The sequence below is a fragment of the Pristis pectinata genome, chromosome 8 (assembly GCF_009764475.1).
Source record: "Pristis pectinata isolate sPriPec2 chromosome 8, sPriPec2.1.pri, whole genome shotgun sequence".
NCBI classification, from domain to species: Eukaryota; Metazoa; Chordata; class Chondrichthyes; order Rhinopristiformes; family Pristidae; genus Pristis; species Pristis pectinata.
The window spans coordinates 92,066,725-92,088,953 of record NC_067412.1 but is presented as its reverse complement, the minus strand read 5'-3'; the positions used below and the strand labels follow the sequence as shown (position 1 = coordinate 92,088,953).

The following is a 22,229-nucleotide window of genomic DNA, read 5'->3' as shown; positions in this document are numbered from 1 at the left end:
TATAACAGCAGGATAGAAGCTGTCCTAGAGCCTGGTGGTACATGCTTGTAGGCTTTTGTATCTTCTGGGAGGGGGGGGAAGAGAGAATGTCCAGGATAGGTGGGGTCTTTGATTATGCTGGCTGCTTTACTGAGGCAGTGAGAAGTATAGACAGAGTCCATGGAGGGGAGGCTGGTTTCCACGATGTGCTGAGCTCTGTTTACAACTCTCTGCAGTTTCTTGTGGTCTCGGGCAGCGCAGTTGCCATACCAAGCCATGATGTATCCAAATTGGATGCTTTCTATTGTTCATTAATAAAAGTTGGTGAGTGTCAAAGGGGACATGCCAAATTTCTTTAGCGTCCTGAGGAAGTAGAGGTGCTGGTGAGCTTTCTTGGCCGTGGCGTCTACGTGGTCGGACCAGGACAGGCTATTAGTGATGTTCACTCCTAGGGACTTGAAGTCCTCAACCCTCTCGACCTCAGACCATTGATGTAAACAGGAATGTGTGCACCGTCCCCCTTCCTGAAGTCAACGACTAGCTCTTTTGTTTTGCTGACATTGAGAGAAAGGATGTTGTCATGACACCATGTCACTAGGCTCTCTATCTCCTTCCTGTACTCTGACATTGTTATTTGAGATACGGCCCACTATGGCAGTGTCATCTGCAAACTTGTCGATGCAGTTAGAGCAGAATTGTAACTGAAAGAACAGGCAACAGATCCCAGTCTCCATCTCGTAACCCTTGAGGTATTTATCTGATTTGAAGGGAATTCTGCTTCCACTGACCTTTCAAGTCATAACAACTCAAACTTAATTCTCTGCCCTTTGGTTACTGATCCTCGTCTACAGGACTTAGAGTCACTCTTCCGGCGCCAACATAGCATGCCCACAGCTCCTAACCTGTACGTCCTTGGAAGGTGGGAGGAAACTAGAGCACCCGGAGGAAACCCACGCAGACATGGGGAGAACGTACAAACTCCTTACAGACAGCGGCCGGAATTGAACTCGGGTCGCTGGCGATATAAGTGTTACGCTAACCACTACACTACCATGCCGCCCCAATTTCAATTTAACTTGCATATCATTGAAATGTTTTGAGCTTTCAGCTGTCATTGTTCAGAACTTGCATTTAGACAACTTTGTTCTCACTGGGGAAAGGGTAATTCTCTTCTACTGGATACTCCACCTACACGATCCTCCAAAGCAACAGATCTCACCAAACTTGCTGAAAGATAATGAAATGCTCCAACATGTAGAAAGTGTCTGGTTCAAAAAAGGGCCAGCATTGACTGCAATATACTGGCATGGATTGAGGAATGGGTAACAGGCAGAAAACAGAGAGTAGAAGTAAATGGGTCACGTTCAAGTTGGAGGATTGTGACTAATGTGGGTATCACAGGGATCAGTGCTGGGGCCCCGGCTGTTTACAATCTACGTCAATCATATGGATGTGGTCACGTGTAATATATCCAAGTTTGCTGGTGATACAAAGCTGGGTGGCAGTGTGGGCTGTGGAGAGGATGTAGGGAGTTATCAGGAAGATGTATGCTGCCAAAGTGAATGAACATAATGTGGGATAATGTGATGTCTTCCACTTTGGTAGAAAACACAGAGTATTATTAAAATGTGAGATTGAAAGGTGTTTGTGTTCAGGGGGACCTGAGTGCCCTTTTGCGGGCAGATGATATTAAACTGGAAAGAGTGCAGAAAAGATTTACAAGGATGCTGCCAGGACTTGAGGGACTGAGTTATAGGGAGAGGGGTGAGATTTAAGGTGAGAGGGGAAAGATTTAAGAGGAACATGAGGGGCAACTTTTTTTTTTACACAAAGGATGGTATCCATGTGGCATTAACTGCCAGAGGAAGTGATTGAGGCGGGTACATTAACAATTTATAAAAGACAGTTGGACAGGTACGTGGATTAGAAAGGTTTAGAAGGTTATGGACCAAATGATGACCAGAGAGCGGAGAGTGCCGGAAATTAACGAGGAGCCATTTTTTCTTCTTTCTAGTGTTCGGGATAGCGGCGAGTGACTGCGCAGGTGCGTGAGGTCACTCGGAAGCGCGTGGGCGATTTAAATAGCAGACCAACATATCCAGCGGGCAGCGTCGGAGCGGGCAGCTGAGTGAGAGGGAGCAGAGTGGGTTAGGCTTTGGCTCAACGGGCTTCGGTGAGAGCGGGAAAGAGGCGAGACTAATAGAGAGGGGTAAGTTATTAGTTTATTTGTTGAACTCAGTGGTATTCAGCAAGATGCATCTAGGGTTGGTCTTATGTTTGGAGTGTCAGATGTGGGGACCCTGGGAGACTACCAGACTCCCCGATAACTACATCTGCGCAAAGTGCACCGAGATGCGGCTCCTCAAGGAAAGGATTGAGAGTCTGGAGCTGCAGCTTGATGACCTTCGGTTGGTTAGGGAGAGTGAGCAGGAAATAGACAGGAGTTATAAAGAGTTTGTAGACAGCACCTCTGTGGCGGTCCCCCTCAAAAACCGATATCTCATTTTAGATTCGGTTGGAGAGGATGACCTGATAGAGGAAGACCTCAGCAACCGGGACCTTGGCACCGTGCCTGGTACTGTGGTCCAGCGGAGGAAGCGAAATGCAGTGGTTATTGGGGATTCTATAGTAAGGGGTACGGATAGCAGATTCTGCGATACCGACAATGAGTCTCGGATGGTGTGTTGCCTCCCTGGTGCCAGGGTACGGGATATCACGGACCGGGTCCAGAATATTTTGAGGGGACCGGGTGAGCAGCCAGAAGTCCTGGTACATGTAGGTACCGATGACATAGGTAGAAAAAGAGAAGAGGTCCTGAAGGAGGAATACAAGGCATTAGGGAGAAGGTTGAGAAGTAGGACCTCAAGGGTAGTAATCTCAGGATTACTACCTGTGCCATGTGTCAATGATAGGAAGAATAGAAAGCTCTGGCAGATGAATGCGTGGCTGAGTGACTGGTGCAGAGGGCAGGGCTTCAGATTTTTGGATAATTGGGACCTTTTTTGGGGGAGGCATGACCTATTCGCTAAGGATGGGTTGCACCTAAACTCCAAAGGTTCCAATATCTTGGCGGGAATGTTTAATTTAGTTGTAGGGGAGGGTTTAAACTGATCTGGCAGGGGGATGGAAACCAGGATGTTAGGTTACAAGATGCTAAGGTAAAGGAGGAAGTTTACAGAAGCAAGTCCAATGAGGATGGCAAGAAGGACAGGCAGGTGAGAAGTCAGGATATTTTGCTGAATAATAGAAGTACAACAAGTCAGGATGTTAGGATACAGAATGTTAGGATAGGGGATGAGGTATATAGGAACATGTCTAAGGTAGTATGTAGTGAAGATGGTAAGAAGGATAGACAGGTGGAAAGCCAGGATAATCTGCTGAACAACAGAAGTACAACAAAATTAATAGCAGATACCGGACTAAACGTACTATATTTAAATGCATGTAGCATTAGGAATAAAGTAGATGACCTAGTGGCACAACTACAGGTTAATAAATACGACATTGTGGCAATCACCGAGTCATGGCTTTATGATGGATGTGATTGGGAACTGAATGTCCAGGGGTACACAGTGTATAGGAAGGATAGGCGGGTAGGCAGAGGGGGAGGTGTGGCCATGATGGTTAGTAGTGATATAAAATCAATAAAAAGGAAGGATATTGGGTCAGAGGAGGTGGAATCCTTGTGGGTGGAGCTAAGAAATAGCAAGGGTAAAAGGACAATAGTAGCAGTCATATATAGGCCCCCTAATAGCAGTCAGCAAGTGGACGATAAATTGCAGTTTGAGATAGAAAAAGCATGCCAGAGTGACAATGTGAAGATAATTATGGGGGATTTTAACATGAAGGTGGACTAGGAAATCCAGAATGGCGGTAGTACTCAGGAGAGCTAGTTTGTGGAATGTCTAAGGGACGTTTTTCTAGAGCAACTTGTTGAAGAGCCCACCAAGGGATCAGCTGTTTTGGATTGGGTGCTGTGTAATGAACCGGAGGTGATTAGGGAACTAAAGGTAAAGGAACCACTGGGAACCAGTGATCACAATATGATTGAGTTCAGTTTCAAGTTTGAGAAGAGAAGCTGATAACTGGTGTATCGATATTTCAGTGGAACAAAGGAAATTACAATGGTATGAGAGAGGAGTTGGTCCTAATTGATTGGAAGAGTAAGCTGGCTGGAGGGACGGCAGAGGAGAAATGGAAGGAATTTCTACAGGAAATAAGGAAATTGCAGGATAGATATATTCCAAGAAAAAAGGTTTTGAATGGAAAAAAGGCACAAATGTGGATAACGAGAGAGGTGAAGGCTAAAATAAAAGCAAAAGGGGCGGCGTACAAATTAGAAGCAAAATTTAGTGGGAAAACAGAAGACTGGGAAGCTTTTAAAAACCTGCAGAGAGAAACTAAGAAGGTCATTAGGAAAGAAAAGATGAATTATGAAAGGAAGTTGGCGGATAACATTCAAAAGGATACTAAGAGTTTTTTTAAATACATAAGGTGTAAAAGAGAGACACGGGTTGATATAGGACCAATTGATAACGGTGCAGGAGCTATTATAATGGACGATAGAGAGATGGCAGAGAAATTGAATGAATATTTTGCATCGGTCTTCACCGTGGAGGACATCAGCAATGTGCCGGTTAGTCAGGAGTCTCATGAAATGGAATTGAGTTCAGTTAAGAATACTAGGGAGAAGGTGCTAGGAAAACTAAATGGGCTAAAGACTGATAAGTCTCCCGGACCGGATGAGGTGCATCCCCAGGTTCTGAAGGAGGTGGCTTTAGAGATAGCGAAGGCATTGGTGATAATTTTCCAGGAATCGATAAATTCCAGCGTGGTTCCGGAGGACTGGAGGGTCGCAAATGTAGTTCCGTTGTATAAGAAAGGTGAGAGGCAGCATAAAGGAAATTACAGACCTATTAGTCTGACGTCAGTGGTGGGAAAGTTATTGGAATCTATCCTCAAGGATGGGGTTACGGAATACCTAGAGGCGCAAGGCAAGATAGGTCCTAGCCAACATGGTTTTGTGAAGGGAAGATCCTGCCTGACCAACCTATTGGAGTTTTTTGAAGAAATCACAGGTAGGGTGGTGTTACGGACTCAGTGAAAGTCCCTTTAAGATAGAGAGTGTGTGTGTATGTGTGTGTGGGGCGTGCTTACGTCAATAGAAGATAAAGGACGTAATGACGTTGTTGAAGAGGTCAGAAGAAGAAGAAGAGAGAGAGAGAAGGGAGAGAGACACCAGCCTGCTTGTTTTTCTCTATCGATGGATGAGAAACAATAACTGTGTTTACCACTGAAATCCATGTATGGAAAAGTTGGAAGTAATCCGGTGGAGTTCACTTTGTTGCTGACCTGTAGAAGGAAACAGGTATTTGTATGTGGACGACCACGGTTCGGATGCTTTTCGGGGTGAGGAAGTCACTACCGAGTAAACACTGAAGTGTCGTTTGGGTTCCATCGTGGAACATTTGGATTTCGTATGTACTCTCTCTATGTTTTTCTACATCTACACTTATCTTCAGACAACGGTGGTTGTTGAAGAAGCCCTTGCTCATGTTTCACCTTATGGCTTGCGGAACTGAACTTTAAGAACCATTCAGGAACTGGGAGTTTTGGACTTTGTCACACACACACACACGACGAGTTTAGTTTTGGGGTTAACGTTCGAGGTTTAACATTTTTGAATTCTAACATACTAACATTTTTACTTTTATTTTACATATTATCAATAGTAGTGATTAATAAAATAGTTTTTAACACTGAATCATGCTCAGTGTGTTTCTTTTGTTGCTGGTTCGTGACAAAATTGGGGGCTCGTCCGGGATAGTTCCCAAGGTTAACGAGTGTCGTCTGGGATTGTACCCCAGATTGACGAGATTTGTTCGAGATTCAATCCAAAGATTTTTGAGGGAGGTCTGATAAATTCTTTTTAATTGGCTTGTGTGTGTAGAAACCAGCAGCAATGGATATTAAGGCATTTTTGGAGTCACCAACCCAAAAGGGATTGGAGGTGGCGAAAAAGGATGATTTGATAAAGATTGCTACAAGGCTAAACCTTACAGAAGTAAAGCAGTCTATGAGAAAGGCAGATATTCAGAGATTGATAGCTGGCCATTATGTGGAAAAGAAGGTGTTTGAGAAGGAAGTGTTAAAACAGTTTCCTGGCAGTGAAATAGCAATTTCTGAGGCACAGGTGCAGCTGGCAAAGATAGAGGCTGAACGAGAGCAAACCCAGTTAAAGATAGAAGCTGAACGCGAGCAAACCCAGTTAAAGATAGAAGCTGAACGAGAGGAAAAGAGATTAGAGGCCGAACAAAAGCTAACTCAGATGAAGATAGAGGCTGATCTAGCAATGAAGCAGATGGAATTGAAGAAGATGGAGCTGGATAACGAGGAGAAAAAGAGGCAGCATGAGTTACAAATGAAGCGTAGGAGTTCGGAATCTGATTCTGATGATGGTTTTTCAGCCAGCAGGGAGGTTCGATTAATCCCTCCGTTTGAAGAAGATCAGGTTGATCAGTATTTCCAACATTTTGAAAAGGTTGCTGTGAGTTCAAACTGGCCAAGGAAAGGATGGGCTCTTATGGTACAGAGTGTGATTAAAGGTAAAGCTCAAAAAGCTTATTCTGCTTTGTCTGTTGAGGATGCAGCTGATTATACCAAGGTAAAACAAGCTATTTTGAAGGCCTATGAATTGGTCCCTGAGGCTTATAGACAAAAATTCAGAGACTTGAGGAAATCTGCAGATCAGACTTATATGGAATTTGCCAATGGAAAGAGAATATGTTTTGAACGATGGTGCCTGGCTAAAAATGTAGATGGGGATTTTGATAAATTGACAGAATTGATACTGGTGGAAGACTTTAAAAGATGTGTTCCAGCTGAATTAACAACATATTTAAATGAAAAGGCAGTGGAAACTTTACAAGAAACTGCTAGGTTGGCAGATGATTATGCTTTAACCCATAAATCCAAATGGGGACAACCTAAAACCTTTCAAAAGAGTTACAAAGACAATCCAGGTAAACCGGAGATTAAATTGGGAGGTAATCAAAAAGGAAAAGATGAAAAGAAGCCAGGGCTGGAGAAACCTGTTGAGCGTATTTGTTATTACTGTAGGAAACCTGGCCACGTGATATCTAATTGTGCCCTTTTGAAGAAAAAGAAGGAAGCTGGGCCCAATGCTTGCTTTCAGGCAATTAAAAATCAAAAAGGTTCAGGAGATGCTGTTAAAGATCAGTCCTTGCAAGAGGGAAAAGCGGAAAAGTTGGAGGAGGTGAGAAAAGAATTCCGTTCGTATGTATCAGAGGGTTTTGTTTCACTGAATGATGAGTCACCCCAGGTGCCAGTGAAAATTCTTAGAGATACTGGGGCTAGTCAATCTCTCTTGCTGGACAGTGTTTTAAATTTTGGTGAAGAAAGTGACACTGGTGAAGTAAATCTAGTACGAGGCGTTACAGGTGAGACCATGTCTGTACCTTTTCACAGGGTGATTTTAAAGTCAAAGTTCGTAGAAGGACCAGTCGAGATAGGGATAAGACCTAGTTTGCCAGTGGAAGGAGTTTCTTTGTTATTGGGAAATGACCTTGCAAATGGAGAAAGTGATCCTGTGGTACGGTTAACAACCAAACCAAGGATTGATGAGTCTGAGGATGATTCAGATGTTTACCCATCATGTGCGGTGACTCGAGCTAGAGCTAGAGAATTAGCCAAGACAGACAGTCCGGTGCAGTCTGATGTGGTTCCTTGTGACAGTCCTAAACAGGAAGAAAATTTTGATGCCTTATCTGAGACTTTTCTGTCTTCACTGGAGGATCAACATCCTTACAGTGAGCCTGAATTTAAAGATTTGTCTTTGTCGAGGAAGGATTTTATGGTGGAACAGACAAAGGACCCTGAGTTGACAGAATTGAAAGAAAAAGCACTCTCATGTGAGGAGATTGAAAAAGTGCCAACTGGATACTATGTCAAAAATGGAGTGTTAATGAGGAAATGGAGACCTCCTCATGTTCCTGTTACTGAGGAATGGGAAGTTATTCATCAGGTTGTTGTTCCAAAAGTTTATAGGGATGAGATTTTAAACCTGGCCCACAGTATGCCTTTGGGTGGTCATTTTGGTGTGAATAAAACTGTAGGGAAGATCTTGAAACAATTCTATTGGCCTGGTTTGAGAAAAGATGTGGTGATGTTTTGTCGAACCTGCCACACATGTCAGATGGTAGGTAAACCAAATCAAAAACCCCCTGTGGCTCCTTTGAAACCAATTCCTGCTTTTGGTGAGCCCTTTTCGAAGGTGATTGTGGACTGTGTTGGCCCCTTACCAAAGTCTAAGACTGGAAATCAGTATTTGTTAACCATCATGTGTGCCACTTCTAGATTTCCAGAGGCAATACCCCTTAGAAATATTAAGGCCAAGACGGTGTCAAAGGCTCTTGTAAAATTTTTTACCTTGTTTGGTTTGCCAAAAGAAATCCAATCTGATCAAGGTAGTAATTTTATGTCAAAAATTTTTCAACAAATAGTCTATGAGCTGGGAGCAAAGCAGATTGTATCATCTGCATATCACCCAGAATCTCAAGGAGCTCTGGAGAGATTTCATTCTACTCTCAAAAATATGCTGAAGACTTATTGCTTTGAAAACACCAAGGATTGGGACGAAGGTATCCATTTACTTTTGTTTGCCGTTAGAGAATCGATCCAGGAGTCAATAGGATTTAGTCCGTTTGAGCTTGTATTTGGACATAGGGTGAGAGGACCTTTGGAGTTGTTGAGAGAGCAATGGGTTAATGAGGAAGTTCACTTGAGTCTGTTGGACTATGTCCAAAAATTTAAAACTCGGTTGGAGAGAGTCTGCCAGCTAGCGAGAGAGAATTTGAAAACAAGCCAGATAAGAATGAAGACATATTTTGATAGACGTGCTCGGCCTAGGACATTCGCAGTGGGGCAAAAGGTGTTGGTATTTTTCCCTAGCCAAAATAATCCCTTGCAAGCTCGTTTTTCTGGACCCTATGTTATTGAATCTCAAGTGACTGATCTAACATATATAATCAAAACACCAGATAGACGCAAGAAAACACAACTCTGTCATGTAAACATGCTAAAACCTTATTATGAGAGGGATTCAGTTGTGGCCTTGGTGGATGGTGAAAAGGTTGTTTCTAGAATGCCTGATGTTGATGTTGAGGAAGGCCAATTTAGACCAAATATTGTTCCATCGAAACTAAAAAACCAAAATATCCTGGAGAACCTTGAAACGAAGTTGGACCATTTACAAGTTTCACAAAAACAACAGATGAGAGAATTAATTTTAAAATTAAAAATCTGTTCCCAGATGTTCCAAACAGAACATCGATAATTACCCATGATGTTGATGTTGGGGATGCAAAACCAATCAAACAACACCCATATCGAATGAATGTAGAAAAAAAGTAAACTTGTTGATCAGGAAATAAAATACATGTTGGAAAATGATATTATTAGACATTCTACTTCAAATTGGAGTTCGCCCTGTGTTATTGTACCTAAACCTGATGGAACTGTTAGATTTTGCACAGATTACAGGAAAGTGAATGCTGTAACAAAGTCAGATGCTTACCCTATTCCTAGAGTGGATGATTGCATAGACAGAGTGGGAAAGGCAAAATTTCTTACAAAGATTGACCTATTAAAAGGGTACTGGTGTGTTCCATTAACAGAAAGAGGAAGGGAAATTTCAGCCTTTGTAACCCCTTCTGGATTGTATGAATACAATGTTTTGCCATTTGGAATGAAAAATGCTCCGGCAACATTTCAAAGAATGATTAATTCAGTGATTCATGGGTTAAAACATACAGATGCCTACATTGACGACTTAGTGACTGGGAATGATACTTGGGAAGATCACATCTCTGCGTTAGAAAGGTTGTTTGAAAGACTTTCCAAGGCTAACCTTACAGTTAACTTGGCTAAAAGTGAATTTGGCCATGCCACTGTGACGTATCTTGGTTATGTTGTAGGTCAAGGCAAGCAAGCTGCTGTTCAGGCAAAAGTTCAAGCAATATCTGAGTTCCCTATTCCCACAGGTACGAGGACTGTTAGAAGATTTTTGGGAATGGTTGGATATTACCGAAAATTTTGTAAAAATTTTGCTGATATTGCTCTTCCCCTAACTAATCTTCAGAAGAAGGGAGTAAAGTTTGTTTGGACAGATTCTTGTCAAGAAGCATTTGAGAAGCTGAAAGCCATTTTATGCTACCATCCTGTGCTCAGAACACCTGACTTTGAAAAGCCATTTTCATTAGCAGTAGATGCCAGTGATGAAGCTGCAGGAGCTGTGTTGTTGCAGAAGGGTGACCTTGATGATATTGACCATCCTGTAGCTTACTTTTCAAAGAAATTTAATGAGCATCAAAAGAATTATTCCACCATAGAGAAAGAATTACTGTCGCTTGTTTTAGCCTTGCAACATTTCAGTGTATATGTTTGCACCGCTCAGAAACCATTGACTGTGTATACAGATCATAACCCATTGGTGTTTCTGAGCCGAGTCAAAAACAAGAACAGAAGGCTGTTAAACTGGAGTTTAATTTTGCAAGAGTTTGATCTCATGATAACTCACATTAAAGGCAAAGATAATGTGATTGCTGATTGTCTTTCCCGATGTTAAATGGGAAACATGTATCTGTACTAATCTGATAGTCTGTAGTTGTGTAGCATGATAATTATTAACATTACTAACTGTATGCGCGGTTAAAATTTTCTTGGGAAAATTTTTTTTTAGGTGGGAGGTGTTACGGACTCAGTGAAAGTCCCTTTAAGATAGAGAGTGTGTGTGTATGTGTGTGTGGGGCGTGCTTACGTCAATAGAAGATAAAGGACGTAATGACGTTGTTGAAGAGGTCAGAAGAAGAAGAAGAGAGAGAGAGAAGGGAGAGAGACACCAGCCTGCTTGTTTTTCTCTATCGATGGATGAGAAACAATAACTGTGTTTACCACTGAAATCCATGTATGGAAAAGTTGGAAGTAATCCGGTGGAGTTCACTTTGTTGCTGACCTGTAGAAGGAAACAGGTATTTGTATGTGGACGACCACGGTTCGGATGCTTTTCGGGGTGAGGAAGTCACTACCGAGTAAACACTGAAGTGTCGTTTGGGTTCCATCGTGGAACATTTGGATTTCGTATGTACTCTCTCTATGTTTTTCTACATCTACACTTATCTTCAGACAACGGTGGTTGTTGAAGAAGCCCTTGCTCATGTTTCACCTTATGGCTTGCGGAACTGAACTTTAAGAACCATTCAGGAACTGGGAGTTTTGGACTTTGTCACACACACACACACGACGAGTTTAGTTTTGGGGTTAACGTTCGAGGTTTAACATTTTTGAATTCTAACATACTAACATTTTTACTTTTATTTTACATATTATCAATAGTAGTGATTAATAAAATAGTTTTTAACACTGAATCATGCTCAGTGTGTTTCTTTTGTTGCTGGTTCGTGACAGTGGATAAGGGAGAGGCGGTAGATGTTGTGTATTTAGACTTTCAAAAGGCCTTTGATAAGGTGCCTCACAAGAGGCTGATTAATAAGATGAGAGGTCATGGAATTACGGGTAGAATAACAAAATGGGTGGAGCATTGGCTGGTTGACAGGAAGCAAAGAGTGGAAATAAAAGGATCTTGTTCTGGTTGGTTACCGGTTACTAGTGGTGTGCCGCAGGGGTCAGTGTTGGGACCGCTCCTTTTTACCTTGTACATTAATGATTTGGATGACGGAATAAATGGTTTCATGGCTAAGTTTGCGGATGACACCAAGGTAGGGGGAGGAGTAGGGAGTATTGAAGAGATAGGAAGGTTGCAGAGGGACCTAGACAGTTTAGGAGAATGGGCAAGGAAATGGCAGATGAGATTCAATGTAGAGAAATGTGCAGTTGTACACTTTGGAAGCAGAAATAAGTGGGCAGATTATTATCTAGGAGGAGAGAAAATCCAAAGCACGGAAGTACAAAGGGACTTGGGGGTACTCGTGCAGGATACCTTAAAGGTTAACCACCAGGTCGGATCGGTGGTAAAGAAAGTGAATGCTATGTTGCATTCATTTCGAGAGGTATAGTGTATAAAAGTAAGGAAGTGTTGATGAGGCTCTACGGGGCACTAGTGAAGCCTCATTTGGAATATTGTGCGCAGTTTTGGGCCCCACATCTTAGGAAGGATGTGTTGACGTTGGAGAGGGTTCAGAGGAGATTTACGAGGATGATTCCAGGAATGAAAGGGCTTACGTATGAGGAGCGTTTGTCGGCTCTTGGACTGTACTCACTGGAGTACAGAAGAATGAGAAGGGACCTCATAGCGACATTTAAAATATTGATAGGAAAGGACAGAGTAAATGTGGCTAGGCTGTTTCTCTTGGTGGGTGAGTCCAGGACCAGAGGGCACAATCTTAGAATTAGAGGGTACAGTTTCAAAAAAAGATGAGGAAAAATTTCTTTAGCCAGAGGGTGGTGAATTTGTGGAACTCCTTGCCACGTACAGCACTGGAGGCCAGATCAGTGGGGGCGTTCAAGGAGGAGATAGATAGATATCTAAATAGTCAGGATATCAAGGGATATGGGGATAAAGCTGGAAATTGGGATTAGAATAGTTTTTTTTTTCTTCCTCCATTCCCCATTTCTCATTTCTATTTCCCTTTCCTTGGAGCAGACTCGATGGGCCGAATAGCCTGCTTCTGCTCCCTTGTCTTGTGAAATGGAACTAGCTTAGAACATAGAACACTACAGCACAGTACAGGCCCTTTGGTCCAAGATGTTGTGCCGATGTTTTATCCTGCTCTAAGATCTATCTAACCCTTCCCTCCCACATAGCCCTCCACTTCTCTATCATTCATGTGTCCATCTACGAGTCTCTTAAATGTCCCTAATGTATCTGCCCCCACAACCTCTGCTGGCAGCACGCACCCACCATTCTCTGTTTAAAAAACTTACCTTTGATGTTAGCTGGATGGGGCACCTTGGTCGGCATGGACCAGTTGGGTCAAAGGGCCTTTTTCCGTGCTGTATGACTCTAATGACATCCCCTCTTCTCGTTACTACCATTGGGGAGGAGGTATTGGAGCCTGAAGACCCACACTCAACGATTCAGGAACAGCTTCTTCCCCGCTGCCATTTGATTTCTGAACGGTCCATGAACACCACCTCATTATTCCATTTTTTTTGCACTATTTATTCATTTATTTATTTTGTAATTAATAGAATTTTTATACCTTTGCACTGTACTGCTGCCGCAAAGCAACAAATTTCATGTCACATAAGACAGTGATAATAAACCTGATTCTGAATTCTGGTTCTGATCTGTCTGGATAGCAGGCAAACAAAGTTTTTCACTGCATCTCAGTAGACGAGACAATAACAAACCAATCCAATCCAACCCCCTAACCAATCCAATCCAAATCACTGAAAGTTAAAGTGAGCAATGAGGAAGGTAAATGATATGCTGGCCTTCATTGCAAGAGGATTTCAGTATAAGTGTGGAGACATCTTGGTCCAATTACTTGATGAGACTGTACCAGAAATATTATGACAGGTCCAGTCTACCTACCTCAGGGAGGATGTACTTGTGATTGAGGGAGTCACTAAAGGCTCACCAGGATGCTGTCCTGGTTTGTCCTATGAGGAAAGATCAAGTAGATTGGGCCTATACACACCAGAGATTAGATGAGATCTCATTGAAACATACAGAATTCTTACAGGCTTGATGCAGGGATGATGTTTCCCTTGACTACGGTCTATAGAACCAGTGGCCACTGTCTCAAAATAAGGGATCAGCTATTCAGGATGGAGGTGATAAGAAATTTATTCATGCAGAGGGTGGTGATTCTTTGGAAATCTCCTCCCAGAGGCTGTGGTGACAAGAGAGAGAATGGTAGATTTTCAGATACTAAGGGAATCAAGCAAAATGAGGTTATGACAGAAAGGTGGCTCTGAGGTTTAGTGAATGGCAGAGCAGGCACAGGGGGCTAACTAACCTACTCCTCCTCCTGTTTCTTACGTTAAAGCTCCTGAGAAAGTCCTAAGCTGCAATGTGTGCAGTGAGAGTGCCTCCCACATTTATATTGCATTAGAGCTTCTTGTTTTTACCTGTACTACCTCAATGCACTCTGTACTAACCCAATGTAACCGCACTGTGTAATGAATTGACCTGCACAATCGGTATGCAAGACAAGTTCTTCACTGTACCTCAGTACAAGTGACAATAATAAACCAATACCAATACTTGTACTTGGGAAACCACTGGAGAGTGACGCACAGAATGTAACTTGATAGAGATGTACAAGATGATAAAAGGAATAGATTGAGTGGACAGTCAGAGACCTTTTTCCCAGGGCAACAATGGCTAACACAAGGGGACATAATTTTAAGGTGACTGGAGGAAGGCATAAGGGGGATGCCAGGGGTAAGTTTTTTTTTTACACAGAGAGTGGTGGGTGCGTGGAACACACTGCCGGCAGAGGTTGTGGGGGCAGATACATTAGGGATATTTAAGAAACTCTTAGATAGACAGATGAATGGTAGAAAAATAGGGGGCTATGTGGGAGGGAAGGGTTAGATAGATCTTAGAGCAGGATAGAATGTCGGCACAACATTGTGGGCCGAAGGGCCTGTACTGTGCTGTAGTGTTCTATGTGAAAAAACAAAATGCTGGAGAAATTCAGCAGGTCAGGCAGCATCTATGGAGGGAAATGGACAATCGACGTTTTGGGCCGAGACCCTTCGTCAGGACTTAAATGTAATAGACAGAATGCAATTTGCTTACATTGCCTACCTCTGCCACAGGGACACGTCAAACACAGAGTTCTGTCACTTCACAAAGATAGTGCCTCGAATTCCAGTAAGCCTGCATGCAGAGCTAACTACCCATTGAAACTGCTCAACCCGACCAGCACGTAATGTTGGGCTTGCAAGTCTGATATTGGGATAAGGGAAGTGAACTTAGCAGTAATAATGCTGAAAAACAGATATCAGCTGAAGGACAACGAGATGGGAACTTGCTAAGATCAAAGCAGTTTACAGAGAGTATTCAGAACCAAGCTCTTGCTGACACTTGCTCGTTGTCAATGTTAGACTGCCAATGGCTCTCTGCACAACCCCAACCGTCACAGGTCAACACAGAAATGCACAACAAAGTGCCCAGGCCACAATGTTTCCCTCTGGTTTGCCCAGTTGTCTCCAACATAGCAAGCACTTCTCCCAGTTAAACAAAAATAAAAAAAAAAAACAACTTTATGAGGATAGTGAGACAGAGAAATGCAAGAAGTATTGAAAAGTAGAGGCTTAATTTATGAAGTCTATTCATGACTCTCCTGTATAATTTTTATTTCATTGTTTACATGAGAGTAGGTTAATTACTAAATGCTGACAAATCTGGATTCCAAATCATTAGGATGTCCATCACATCCTGCTGGTAAATTTGTTTTACATTAAGTTACAAGCAGTGAATATTGCCAAACCAAAGATCTGAAACTGGTTGGATCAATCATCCAGGCTTAATTGACAGTTGAGGACAATAATTTCAAGCAAATGGCAATGTCCAACACCTGGAATCACAATTTCCTGCAATTTAGATAAGGAAACTTTTTGTGTTAATAGAAATTGCAACAGAAGCAATGCTGTTAATAAGCTCTGGTGACACAAGAAATTCTGCAGATGCTGGAATCTGGAGCAATACACAAAAAGTGCTGGAGGAACTCAGCAGGTCAGGCAGCATCTATGGAGGGAAACAAACAGTCGACGTTTGGTGCCAAGACCCTTCATCAGGACTGATGAAACTTTTGTATTTATGTTTTCTGGGCATACATACATACATTAGTATCTAGTAATGGTAAATAAAAGTTTCATTAGTGACAAATCTGGTCATACACCACAGAAACAGGCCCTCTGGCCCACTACGTCAATGTTGATTATCTTGGATGCATCCACATTAATCCCAGCACTAAGTCCAGAGCCCTCCATGCCTTGCCATTTGAAGTATTCGTCTTGATACTAAAATGTTGTGAGACCTCTGCCTCTACCACTGCCTCAGGCAGTGCAATCCAGATGCCAGCCACCCTCTGGATGAAAAAAGTCTTCACCCGATCCTCTCTAAATCTCCTATCCTTTACCTTCCTGTGCCTTCTAGTTTTAGATACCTCTGCTATGGAGTAGAGTTTCCTATCACCTACCCTACCTGTGCCTCTCATAATTTTGTACAGCTCAATCAGGTCCCCGCTCAGCGCCTCTAGCAACCCCCCCCCCCCCCCCACCAACTCCAAGGAAAACAAATCCAGGCCATCCAGTCTCTCCAACTGGTACACAACTATCCTGGTCACAAAGTACTATACAAGCCTTCACATTGTACCAAAAAAGTCTTTTTCACATCAATCAGAAAGTGAATGACATCAGTGAGTCACTAACTTTATTAACATCATAAACTATACTCAAAAATGTAAAACATCTGTACAATAAAAGAATGTGGATTTCCTCCTCTGTCTCAATAGCCGGCCAAGTTCAGGTTTCTGGTTAATTACAAAAACAATGTTTTGAAACCTCTACAAACAAATGCACGCCTTCCTAAACCTTCTTAACTGTCAGATCTCCAGTTGTATCCTGGGATCTGTGCTGTGGCCAGAATTTTAGTCATTGCAGCCTCGGCTTTGTCTCCTGCAACCCTGCACCCGATCCTATTGCAACAGCCCGAGCTCTGTGCATCCTGCGCCCGGTCCAAGTGCAACTGGAGCCCGAGGTCTGTGCACCCTGTGGAGCCAGAGCCAGGTCTGGCTCTGCAGCCGATCCGTTTGCAGCTGGCCGGGCTCCGAGCACTCTATACCCGGACCACAGCAGCCCTTTCACCCTGCACCCGATCCTACTGCAAGAGCCCGAGCTCTGTGCATCCTGCGCCCGGTCCAATTGCAACTGGAGCCCGAGGTCTGTGCACCCTGTGGAGCCAGAGCCAAGTCTGGCTCTGCAGCCGATCCGTTTGCAGCTGGCCGGGCTCCGAGCACTCTATACCCGGACCACAGCAGCCCTATCACCCTGTTCCCGATTCTATTGCAACTGGAGCCCGGGCTAGCAATGCCCTGCACCCGGCTGGGAGGCTCCGTCGTCCCACTGGCGGCCCGGTCCAGTTCCCTTACCTGTCCTGTGAATCCACGCTCGCCTGCCCGGAGCCAGGGGCCAAGCGCGGCGGCTTCTTGGCGGCCAGGCTGTCGGAACTGACCAGTCTTTCCATCGGCGCCGGGATTTGTTCAGCTGTGGATCAGATTCCCTCTGCGGGGCCGGCTCTGCCCACAGCTTGTCTCCGGCGCTTCCTCTTCCTGTGGCGGAGGCGAGTCAGAGTTCAGGCAGCTGCTGCCGGCGACAGCGCTGCAACCAGCCTGACACCTGTCAATCAGCGTGAGTGACATCTGTCACCATCCCGGGCGCACAGTCCCCATTCTCGCTGCAAAACAGTGCACCGAATCACGGACAAATAATGCCTCGTTATACATTTAAATTCGCGGTTTACGTTATTTATCATACTTCGACTGTTATTTCCTAGACACCCGGGGTCAGAAATGTCAAAGCCACGCAGTAAAATACATTCTGGTTTGAATTAACTCTACTATTGGACGAAAAAGCAATAAAAAGCCCGGTGAATTTCAGCAGACAAAATTACCTCACCCTGTTTTGCGTTTTCTGGCGGCTACAAAGAAAACCTTAAGTGGTGATTTTTGCATTAATATTCCTGAATTTTTAATGCATATCTTACATTTACTGTCGAAAAATGCATGCCGTTTTATATTTTTCCCCCTACAAGACTCAGACTGAATCAGGCGATTAACGTTTGGCAAATATATCCAAATTACTAAATAAAGAGGTTGCAGCAGATCACAGGGGACGATATCTTACACAAAGGCTCTTTAGACGGTATTGAAGTTTAATATTTGGGATATTCTCGACTGCAGCATAGATTCCAGTAAAATTCCATGTTATACTACTTGTCCAATTACTATTGTGTTGGAAATTTGGCAACTACTGGGACAAATGCATCCAAGGACACTCTCATGCAGCAGGATTAATATTAATTTTATAAATACACATTTTTTTCTCTCATCCCAGTGTTTGGGTGAGTGAAGACCACTGTAACGATCGTTTTATGGTGTTGAATATACCGCATTGCTTTTTGTAACAAACCATTTATGTAGTCATAGGAATGATTATGAATCAATGACATTAAACACTCTTTGCTGGATATTGCTGATAGTTTCTGAATCTGCTATTATTACACTCAGAGGATTACAATAGGGAGAGGGAGTTTAAGACTACACAAAGCAGACGTTCAGATAATCTACGAAAATTCTAAACTGAAAACCGGAAATTTATGTTTACAGCTGTGAATCCAATGGTGAATTGTGACGAGAAAGTCACTCCATCATCTTAATCCACATAGATATTTGTTAATCTGAATGTTTAATTGTTTAATAGAATCAAGCACAAAGTTAAACCATCATTCCATGAAATGGGAAAATAATCCTTTTTGAGAGGATGCCCAGACTAATGATTTAGTACCCAGTCTTTGACTAGTTGGTTTCTCCAAATCCTGAATTCTCACTGTGCACAGTTATGCAAGTGCAGTATTCCCTGTTTAGCCATCTCTCTTGCTGCCATCTCTCCTGCTCCTTGATTCTTGAAACTGAAAGCACTCATCACTTTCTATTATTGCATAATTTTTCCAAAAACCCCTCCCTCCAATAAATCTCTTAGACCTTACTTATCAGTACATCACCGACCATTGGGAACCATCTCATTAACTCTCCCATCTGAGTCCAGAATTCTCTGCCTGAAGCCTGTCCTTTCCCTGTCCAACATCATTTGTCCAAACTGCTCCAAACCTTAGGGCCATTGGCCAAACGCAGGAAAATAGGACCAGCTCAAGTAGACAACTTGGTTGGCGTGGATGAATTGGGCCGAAGGGCCTGCTTCTGTGATGTATAGCTCCATGACTCCAATTTCTAATTTGGCCAAGAGCCAATTTTCCTTCCACTTTAAGTCATAGATGTTACATAATTACAAGTTTGCTATTCTTCATGTAAGAATTTAGACAGGAAGAGTTGACAGATTAATCTGAAGGGGAATCCAGAGCAGAAATCAGAAGTTCAATTGTTTTGCTAACAGTCAGGCCAGCTGCCAAGTCCCAATTGTTGCTAATGAGCTGACTCAGGGCAGACTGAGGCACTGAGTGCATGTTATGATAAGGCATAATGACTGTGAAAATAATGTTTGAATCAAAGCACTATTTATGATTTCATTTATATTCACCCTTGTTAAGTGTACTCAAGAAAAAAAAATCACCTGCCTCGTTCATGCAGAGCAGCTGCTTAAACAGCTTTAACTGATATATCCACCGTGCAACATCTCACAAAGCTAAGTCGCCTCTTGTATATTTTTAAGGCCACTACCAGTTTTTGGTGGTATTACTCATGGCAAATTGCACGATGACTAGTTTTACAAGGACAAGAGCAATGCGCCATGTAATACACATTGTAATACACAGTTGTATCATTAAGGCCATAAATTTCAATTGGAGGAGAGCGAATGTTGCTCCTTTATTCAAAAAGGGCAGTAGGGATAAGTCAGGAAACTACAGGCAGTGAGCCTCGCATCGATACTGGGGAAATCACTGGAAAAAATTCTAAGGGACAGGATTTATGTTCACTTGGAAAGGCAGGGTCTGATTAGGGGAGTCAGCATGGTTTTTGTGCAGGGGAAATCGTGGCTCACAAATCCAACTGAGCTTTTTATTTTGAGGCAGTAACCTATAAAATTGATAGAGGCAAGGTAATAGACCTGGTTAACATAGTCCTGCTTTGTAGGTCAGTCCAGAAAGTTAGGGCATATGGGGTCCAAAGTTTGCTGGCAAACTGGATCCAACTGGAGGCAGAGGAGTGTTTTTCTGACTGAAAGTCTGTAACCAGTGGTGTGCCACAGGGATTGGTGCTGGGACCATCACTGTTAAGTAACTTGGATGAGATTCATCAAGATATGGCCTGGAATGGAGGACTTTACTGCTAAAGGGAGATTGGATAGGCTGGGTTTATTCTCACTGAAATGTTGGGAGGCTGAGGGATGATCTAGAGATTTATAAAATTATTAGGGGCATAGATATGGTAGATCAAGTCCTTTTCCTATGCTGGGGGAGTCTAAAACTAGAGGGTGTAGATTTAGTGAGAAGGGAAAGATTTAAAGAAGATTTGTTTAAGAGGGGCAAGTTTTTCCAATAGTGATTATATGGAACAAGCTGCCAAAGGAAGCAGTGGAGTCAGATACAATTACAACATTTAAAAGGCAATTGGAAGAGTACTTGGAAAGGAAAATAGAGGGATACAGGTCTAGTGCAGGCAAATGAGACGAGCGTAGAATTGAGCTGTCTCTGTATTGGTTTATTATTGTCACTTGTACTGAGGTACAGTGAAAAGCTTGTCTCGCACACTGATCATACAGGTCAATTCATTACACAGTGCAGTTACATTGAGTCAGTACAGAGTGCATTGATGTAGTACAGGTAAAAACAATAACAGTACAGAGTAAAGTGTCACAGATACAGAGAAAGTGCAGTGCAATAAGGTGTGAGGTCACAACAAGGTAGATCGTGAGGTCAGAGTCCATCTCATTGTATAAGGGAACTGTTCAATACTATAACTCTATGACTTAAGTAACAGGCTCAAATTAATTAATTACATGGAAAATAAAATTTAAATCTGCCATGTCCCTTTGTCAATCACTAAGGTTATTTTCAGAAAAAAATGTTTTGCCTCCAACCACAGGTAATGTCTGATGTGCAATAGACATCCACTAAATTCTTTGTTTATATACACAGCAGCCCCACACAATGTTCACAGGAAGTTAAGCCAAGTACATTATACCATGGTGAAACACCATGCATCTGGATCCTCAACTATAAAACTATAAATCTCTGCCTCCAAGGTTACAACCTTCTACTCAACACAAACAAGTTTATACAAAAGTTTAAAACTTGTAAACATGTCCTCCTTTTTCAGTGACTGGGGTTTCCCTTCCATCACCATCAATGCTGCCCTTACCCGTATCTCCTCCACTTCTTGCACATCTGCCCTCACCCCCTTCCCACCGACATAACAGGGACAGGATTCCCCTTGTCCTCACCTACCACCCAAGCCTCTGTATCCAACACATCATTCTCCGCAACTTCTGCCACCTCCAACGGGATCCCACCACCAGGCACATCATCTCCTCACCCCCTCCCTCCGCGACTCCCTTGTGCACTTGTCCCTCCCCACCGATAATCCCCTTGGCACTTATGCCTGCAACCGCACCAAGTGCCACACCTGTCCCTACACCTCCTCCCTCACCACCATTCAGGGTCCCAAACAATCCTTCCAGGTGAGGCAGTGCCTCACCTGAGAGTCCAAGGGTGTCATTTATTGCATCCGGTGTTCCCAGTGAGGCCTCCTGTACATCGGTGAGACCCAATGCAGATTGAGTGACTGCTTCGTCGTGCACCTTTGCTCTGTCCACTGCAACAGCCAGGACCTCCCACTGGCCACCCACTTCAATTCCACCTCCCATTTCCATATTGACATGTCTATCCATGGCCTCCTCTACTGCCATGTTGAGGCCAGATACAGGTTGGAGGAACAACACCTCATTCTGCCTTGGGAGTCTCCAACCTGATGGCCTTAACATCAATTTCTCTAACTGCCGGTAACCCACCCCTTCTTTCTCTTTCCCCACTCCTTTGTCTTCCCTTATTTCTGTGGCTCCCTTCCCCCTCCTCGATGACCTGCCCATCTCCTCTCCTCTCTTTTATTCCATGGTCCACTGCCACCGCCTTCAGCCCTTTGCCTCTTCTATCACCTCTCAGCTTATTATATCTTCTCCTCCTCCCACTACCTTCCCCCTCTCACCAGGACTCACCTATCCCCTGCCTGCATGTACTCCTCCCCCCACCTTCTTATTCTGGCTTCTGCCCTCTTCCTTTCCAGTCCTGATGGTCTCAGCCCGAAACGTTGACTGTTTATTTCCCTCCATGGATGCTGCCTGACCTGCTGAGTTTCTCCAACACTTTTTGTGTATTGCTCCAGATTCCAGCATCTGCAGAATTCCGTGTGTCTTCGTTTGTGGGATGTATTTTAAGAAGCCACAGACATTGTAAATTCTGGTACACTCTAGCTGGTATACTCTACTCTGGGCATTGGAAATATCCACTTTAGCTTTTATATGAT

At 43.3% G+C, this 22,229-nt stretch overlaps 1 protein-coding gene across 3 annotated transcripts in view; it reads right to left on the bottom strand.

Moving 5' to 3' along the window:
* mtmr1b (myotubularin related protein 1b) overlaps nt 1-17,332 on the bottom strand; it is a 63,665-nt gene extending 46,333 nt beyond the window's left edge. For 2 of the 3 annotated variants that reach the window (XM_052020769.1, XM_052020768.1), the window contains exon 1: nt 17,124-17,285. In XM_052020769.1, the coding sequence (XP_051876729.1) occupies nt 17,124-17,218 (95 nt within the window). In that variant the 5' untranslated portion in view covers nt 17,219-17,285. Of the gene's footprint in view, nt 1-17,123 lie in introns of all 3 variants that reach the window. The other variant, XM_052020770.1, reaches the window with a different exon arrangement.
* Nucleotides 17,333-22,229: the final 4,897 nt, after the last annotated feature.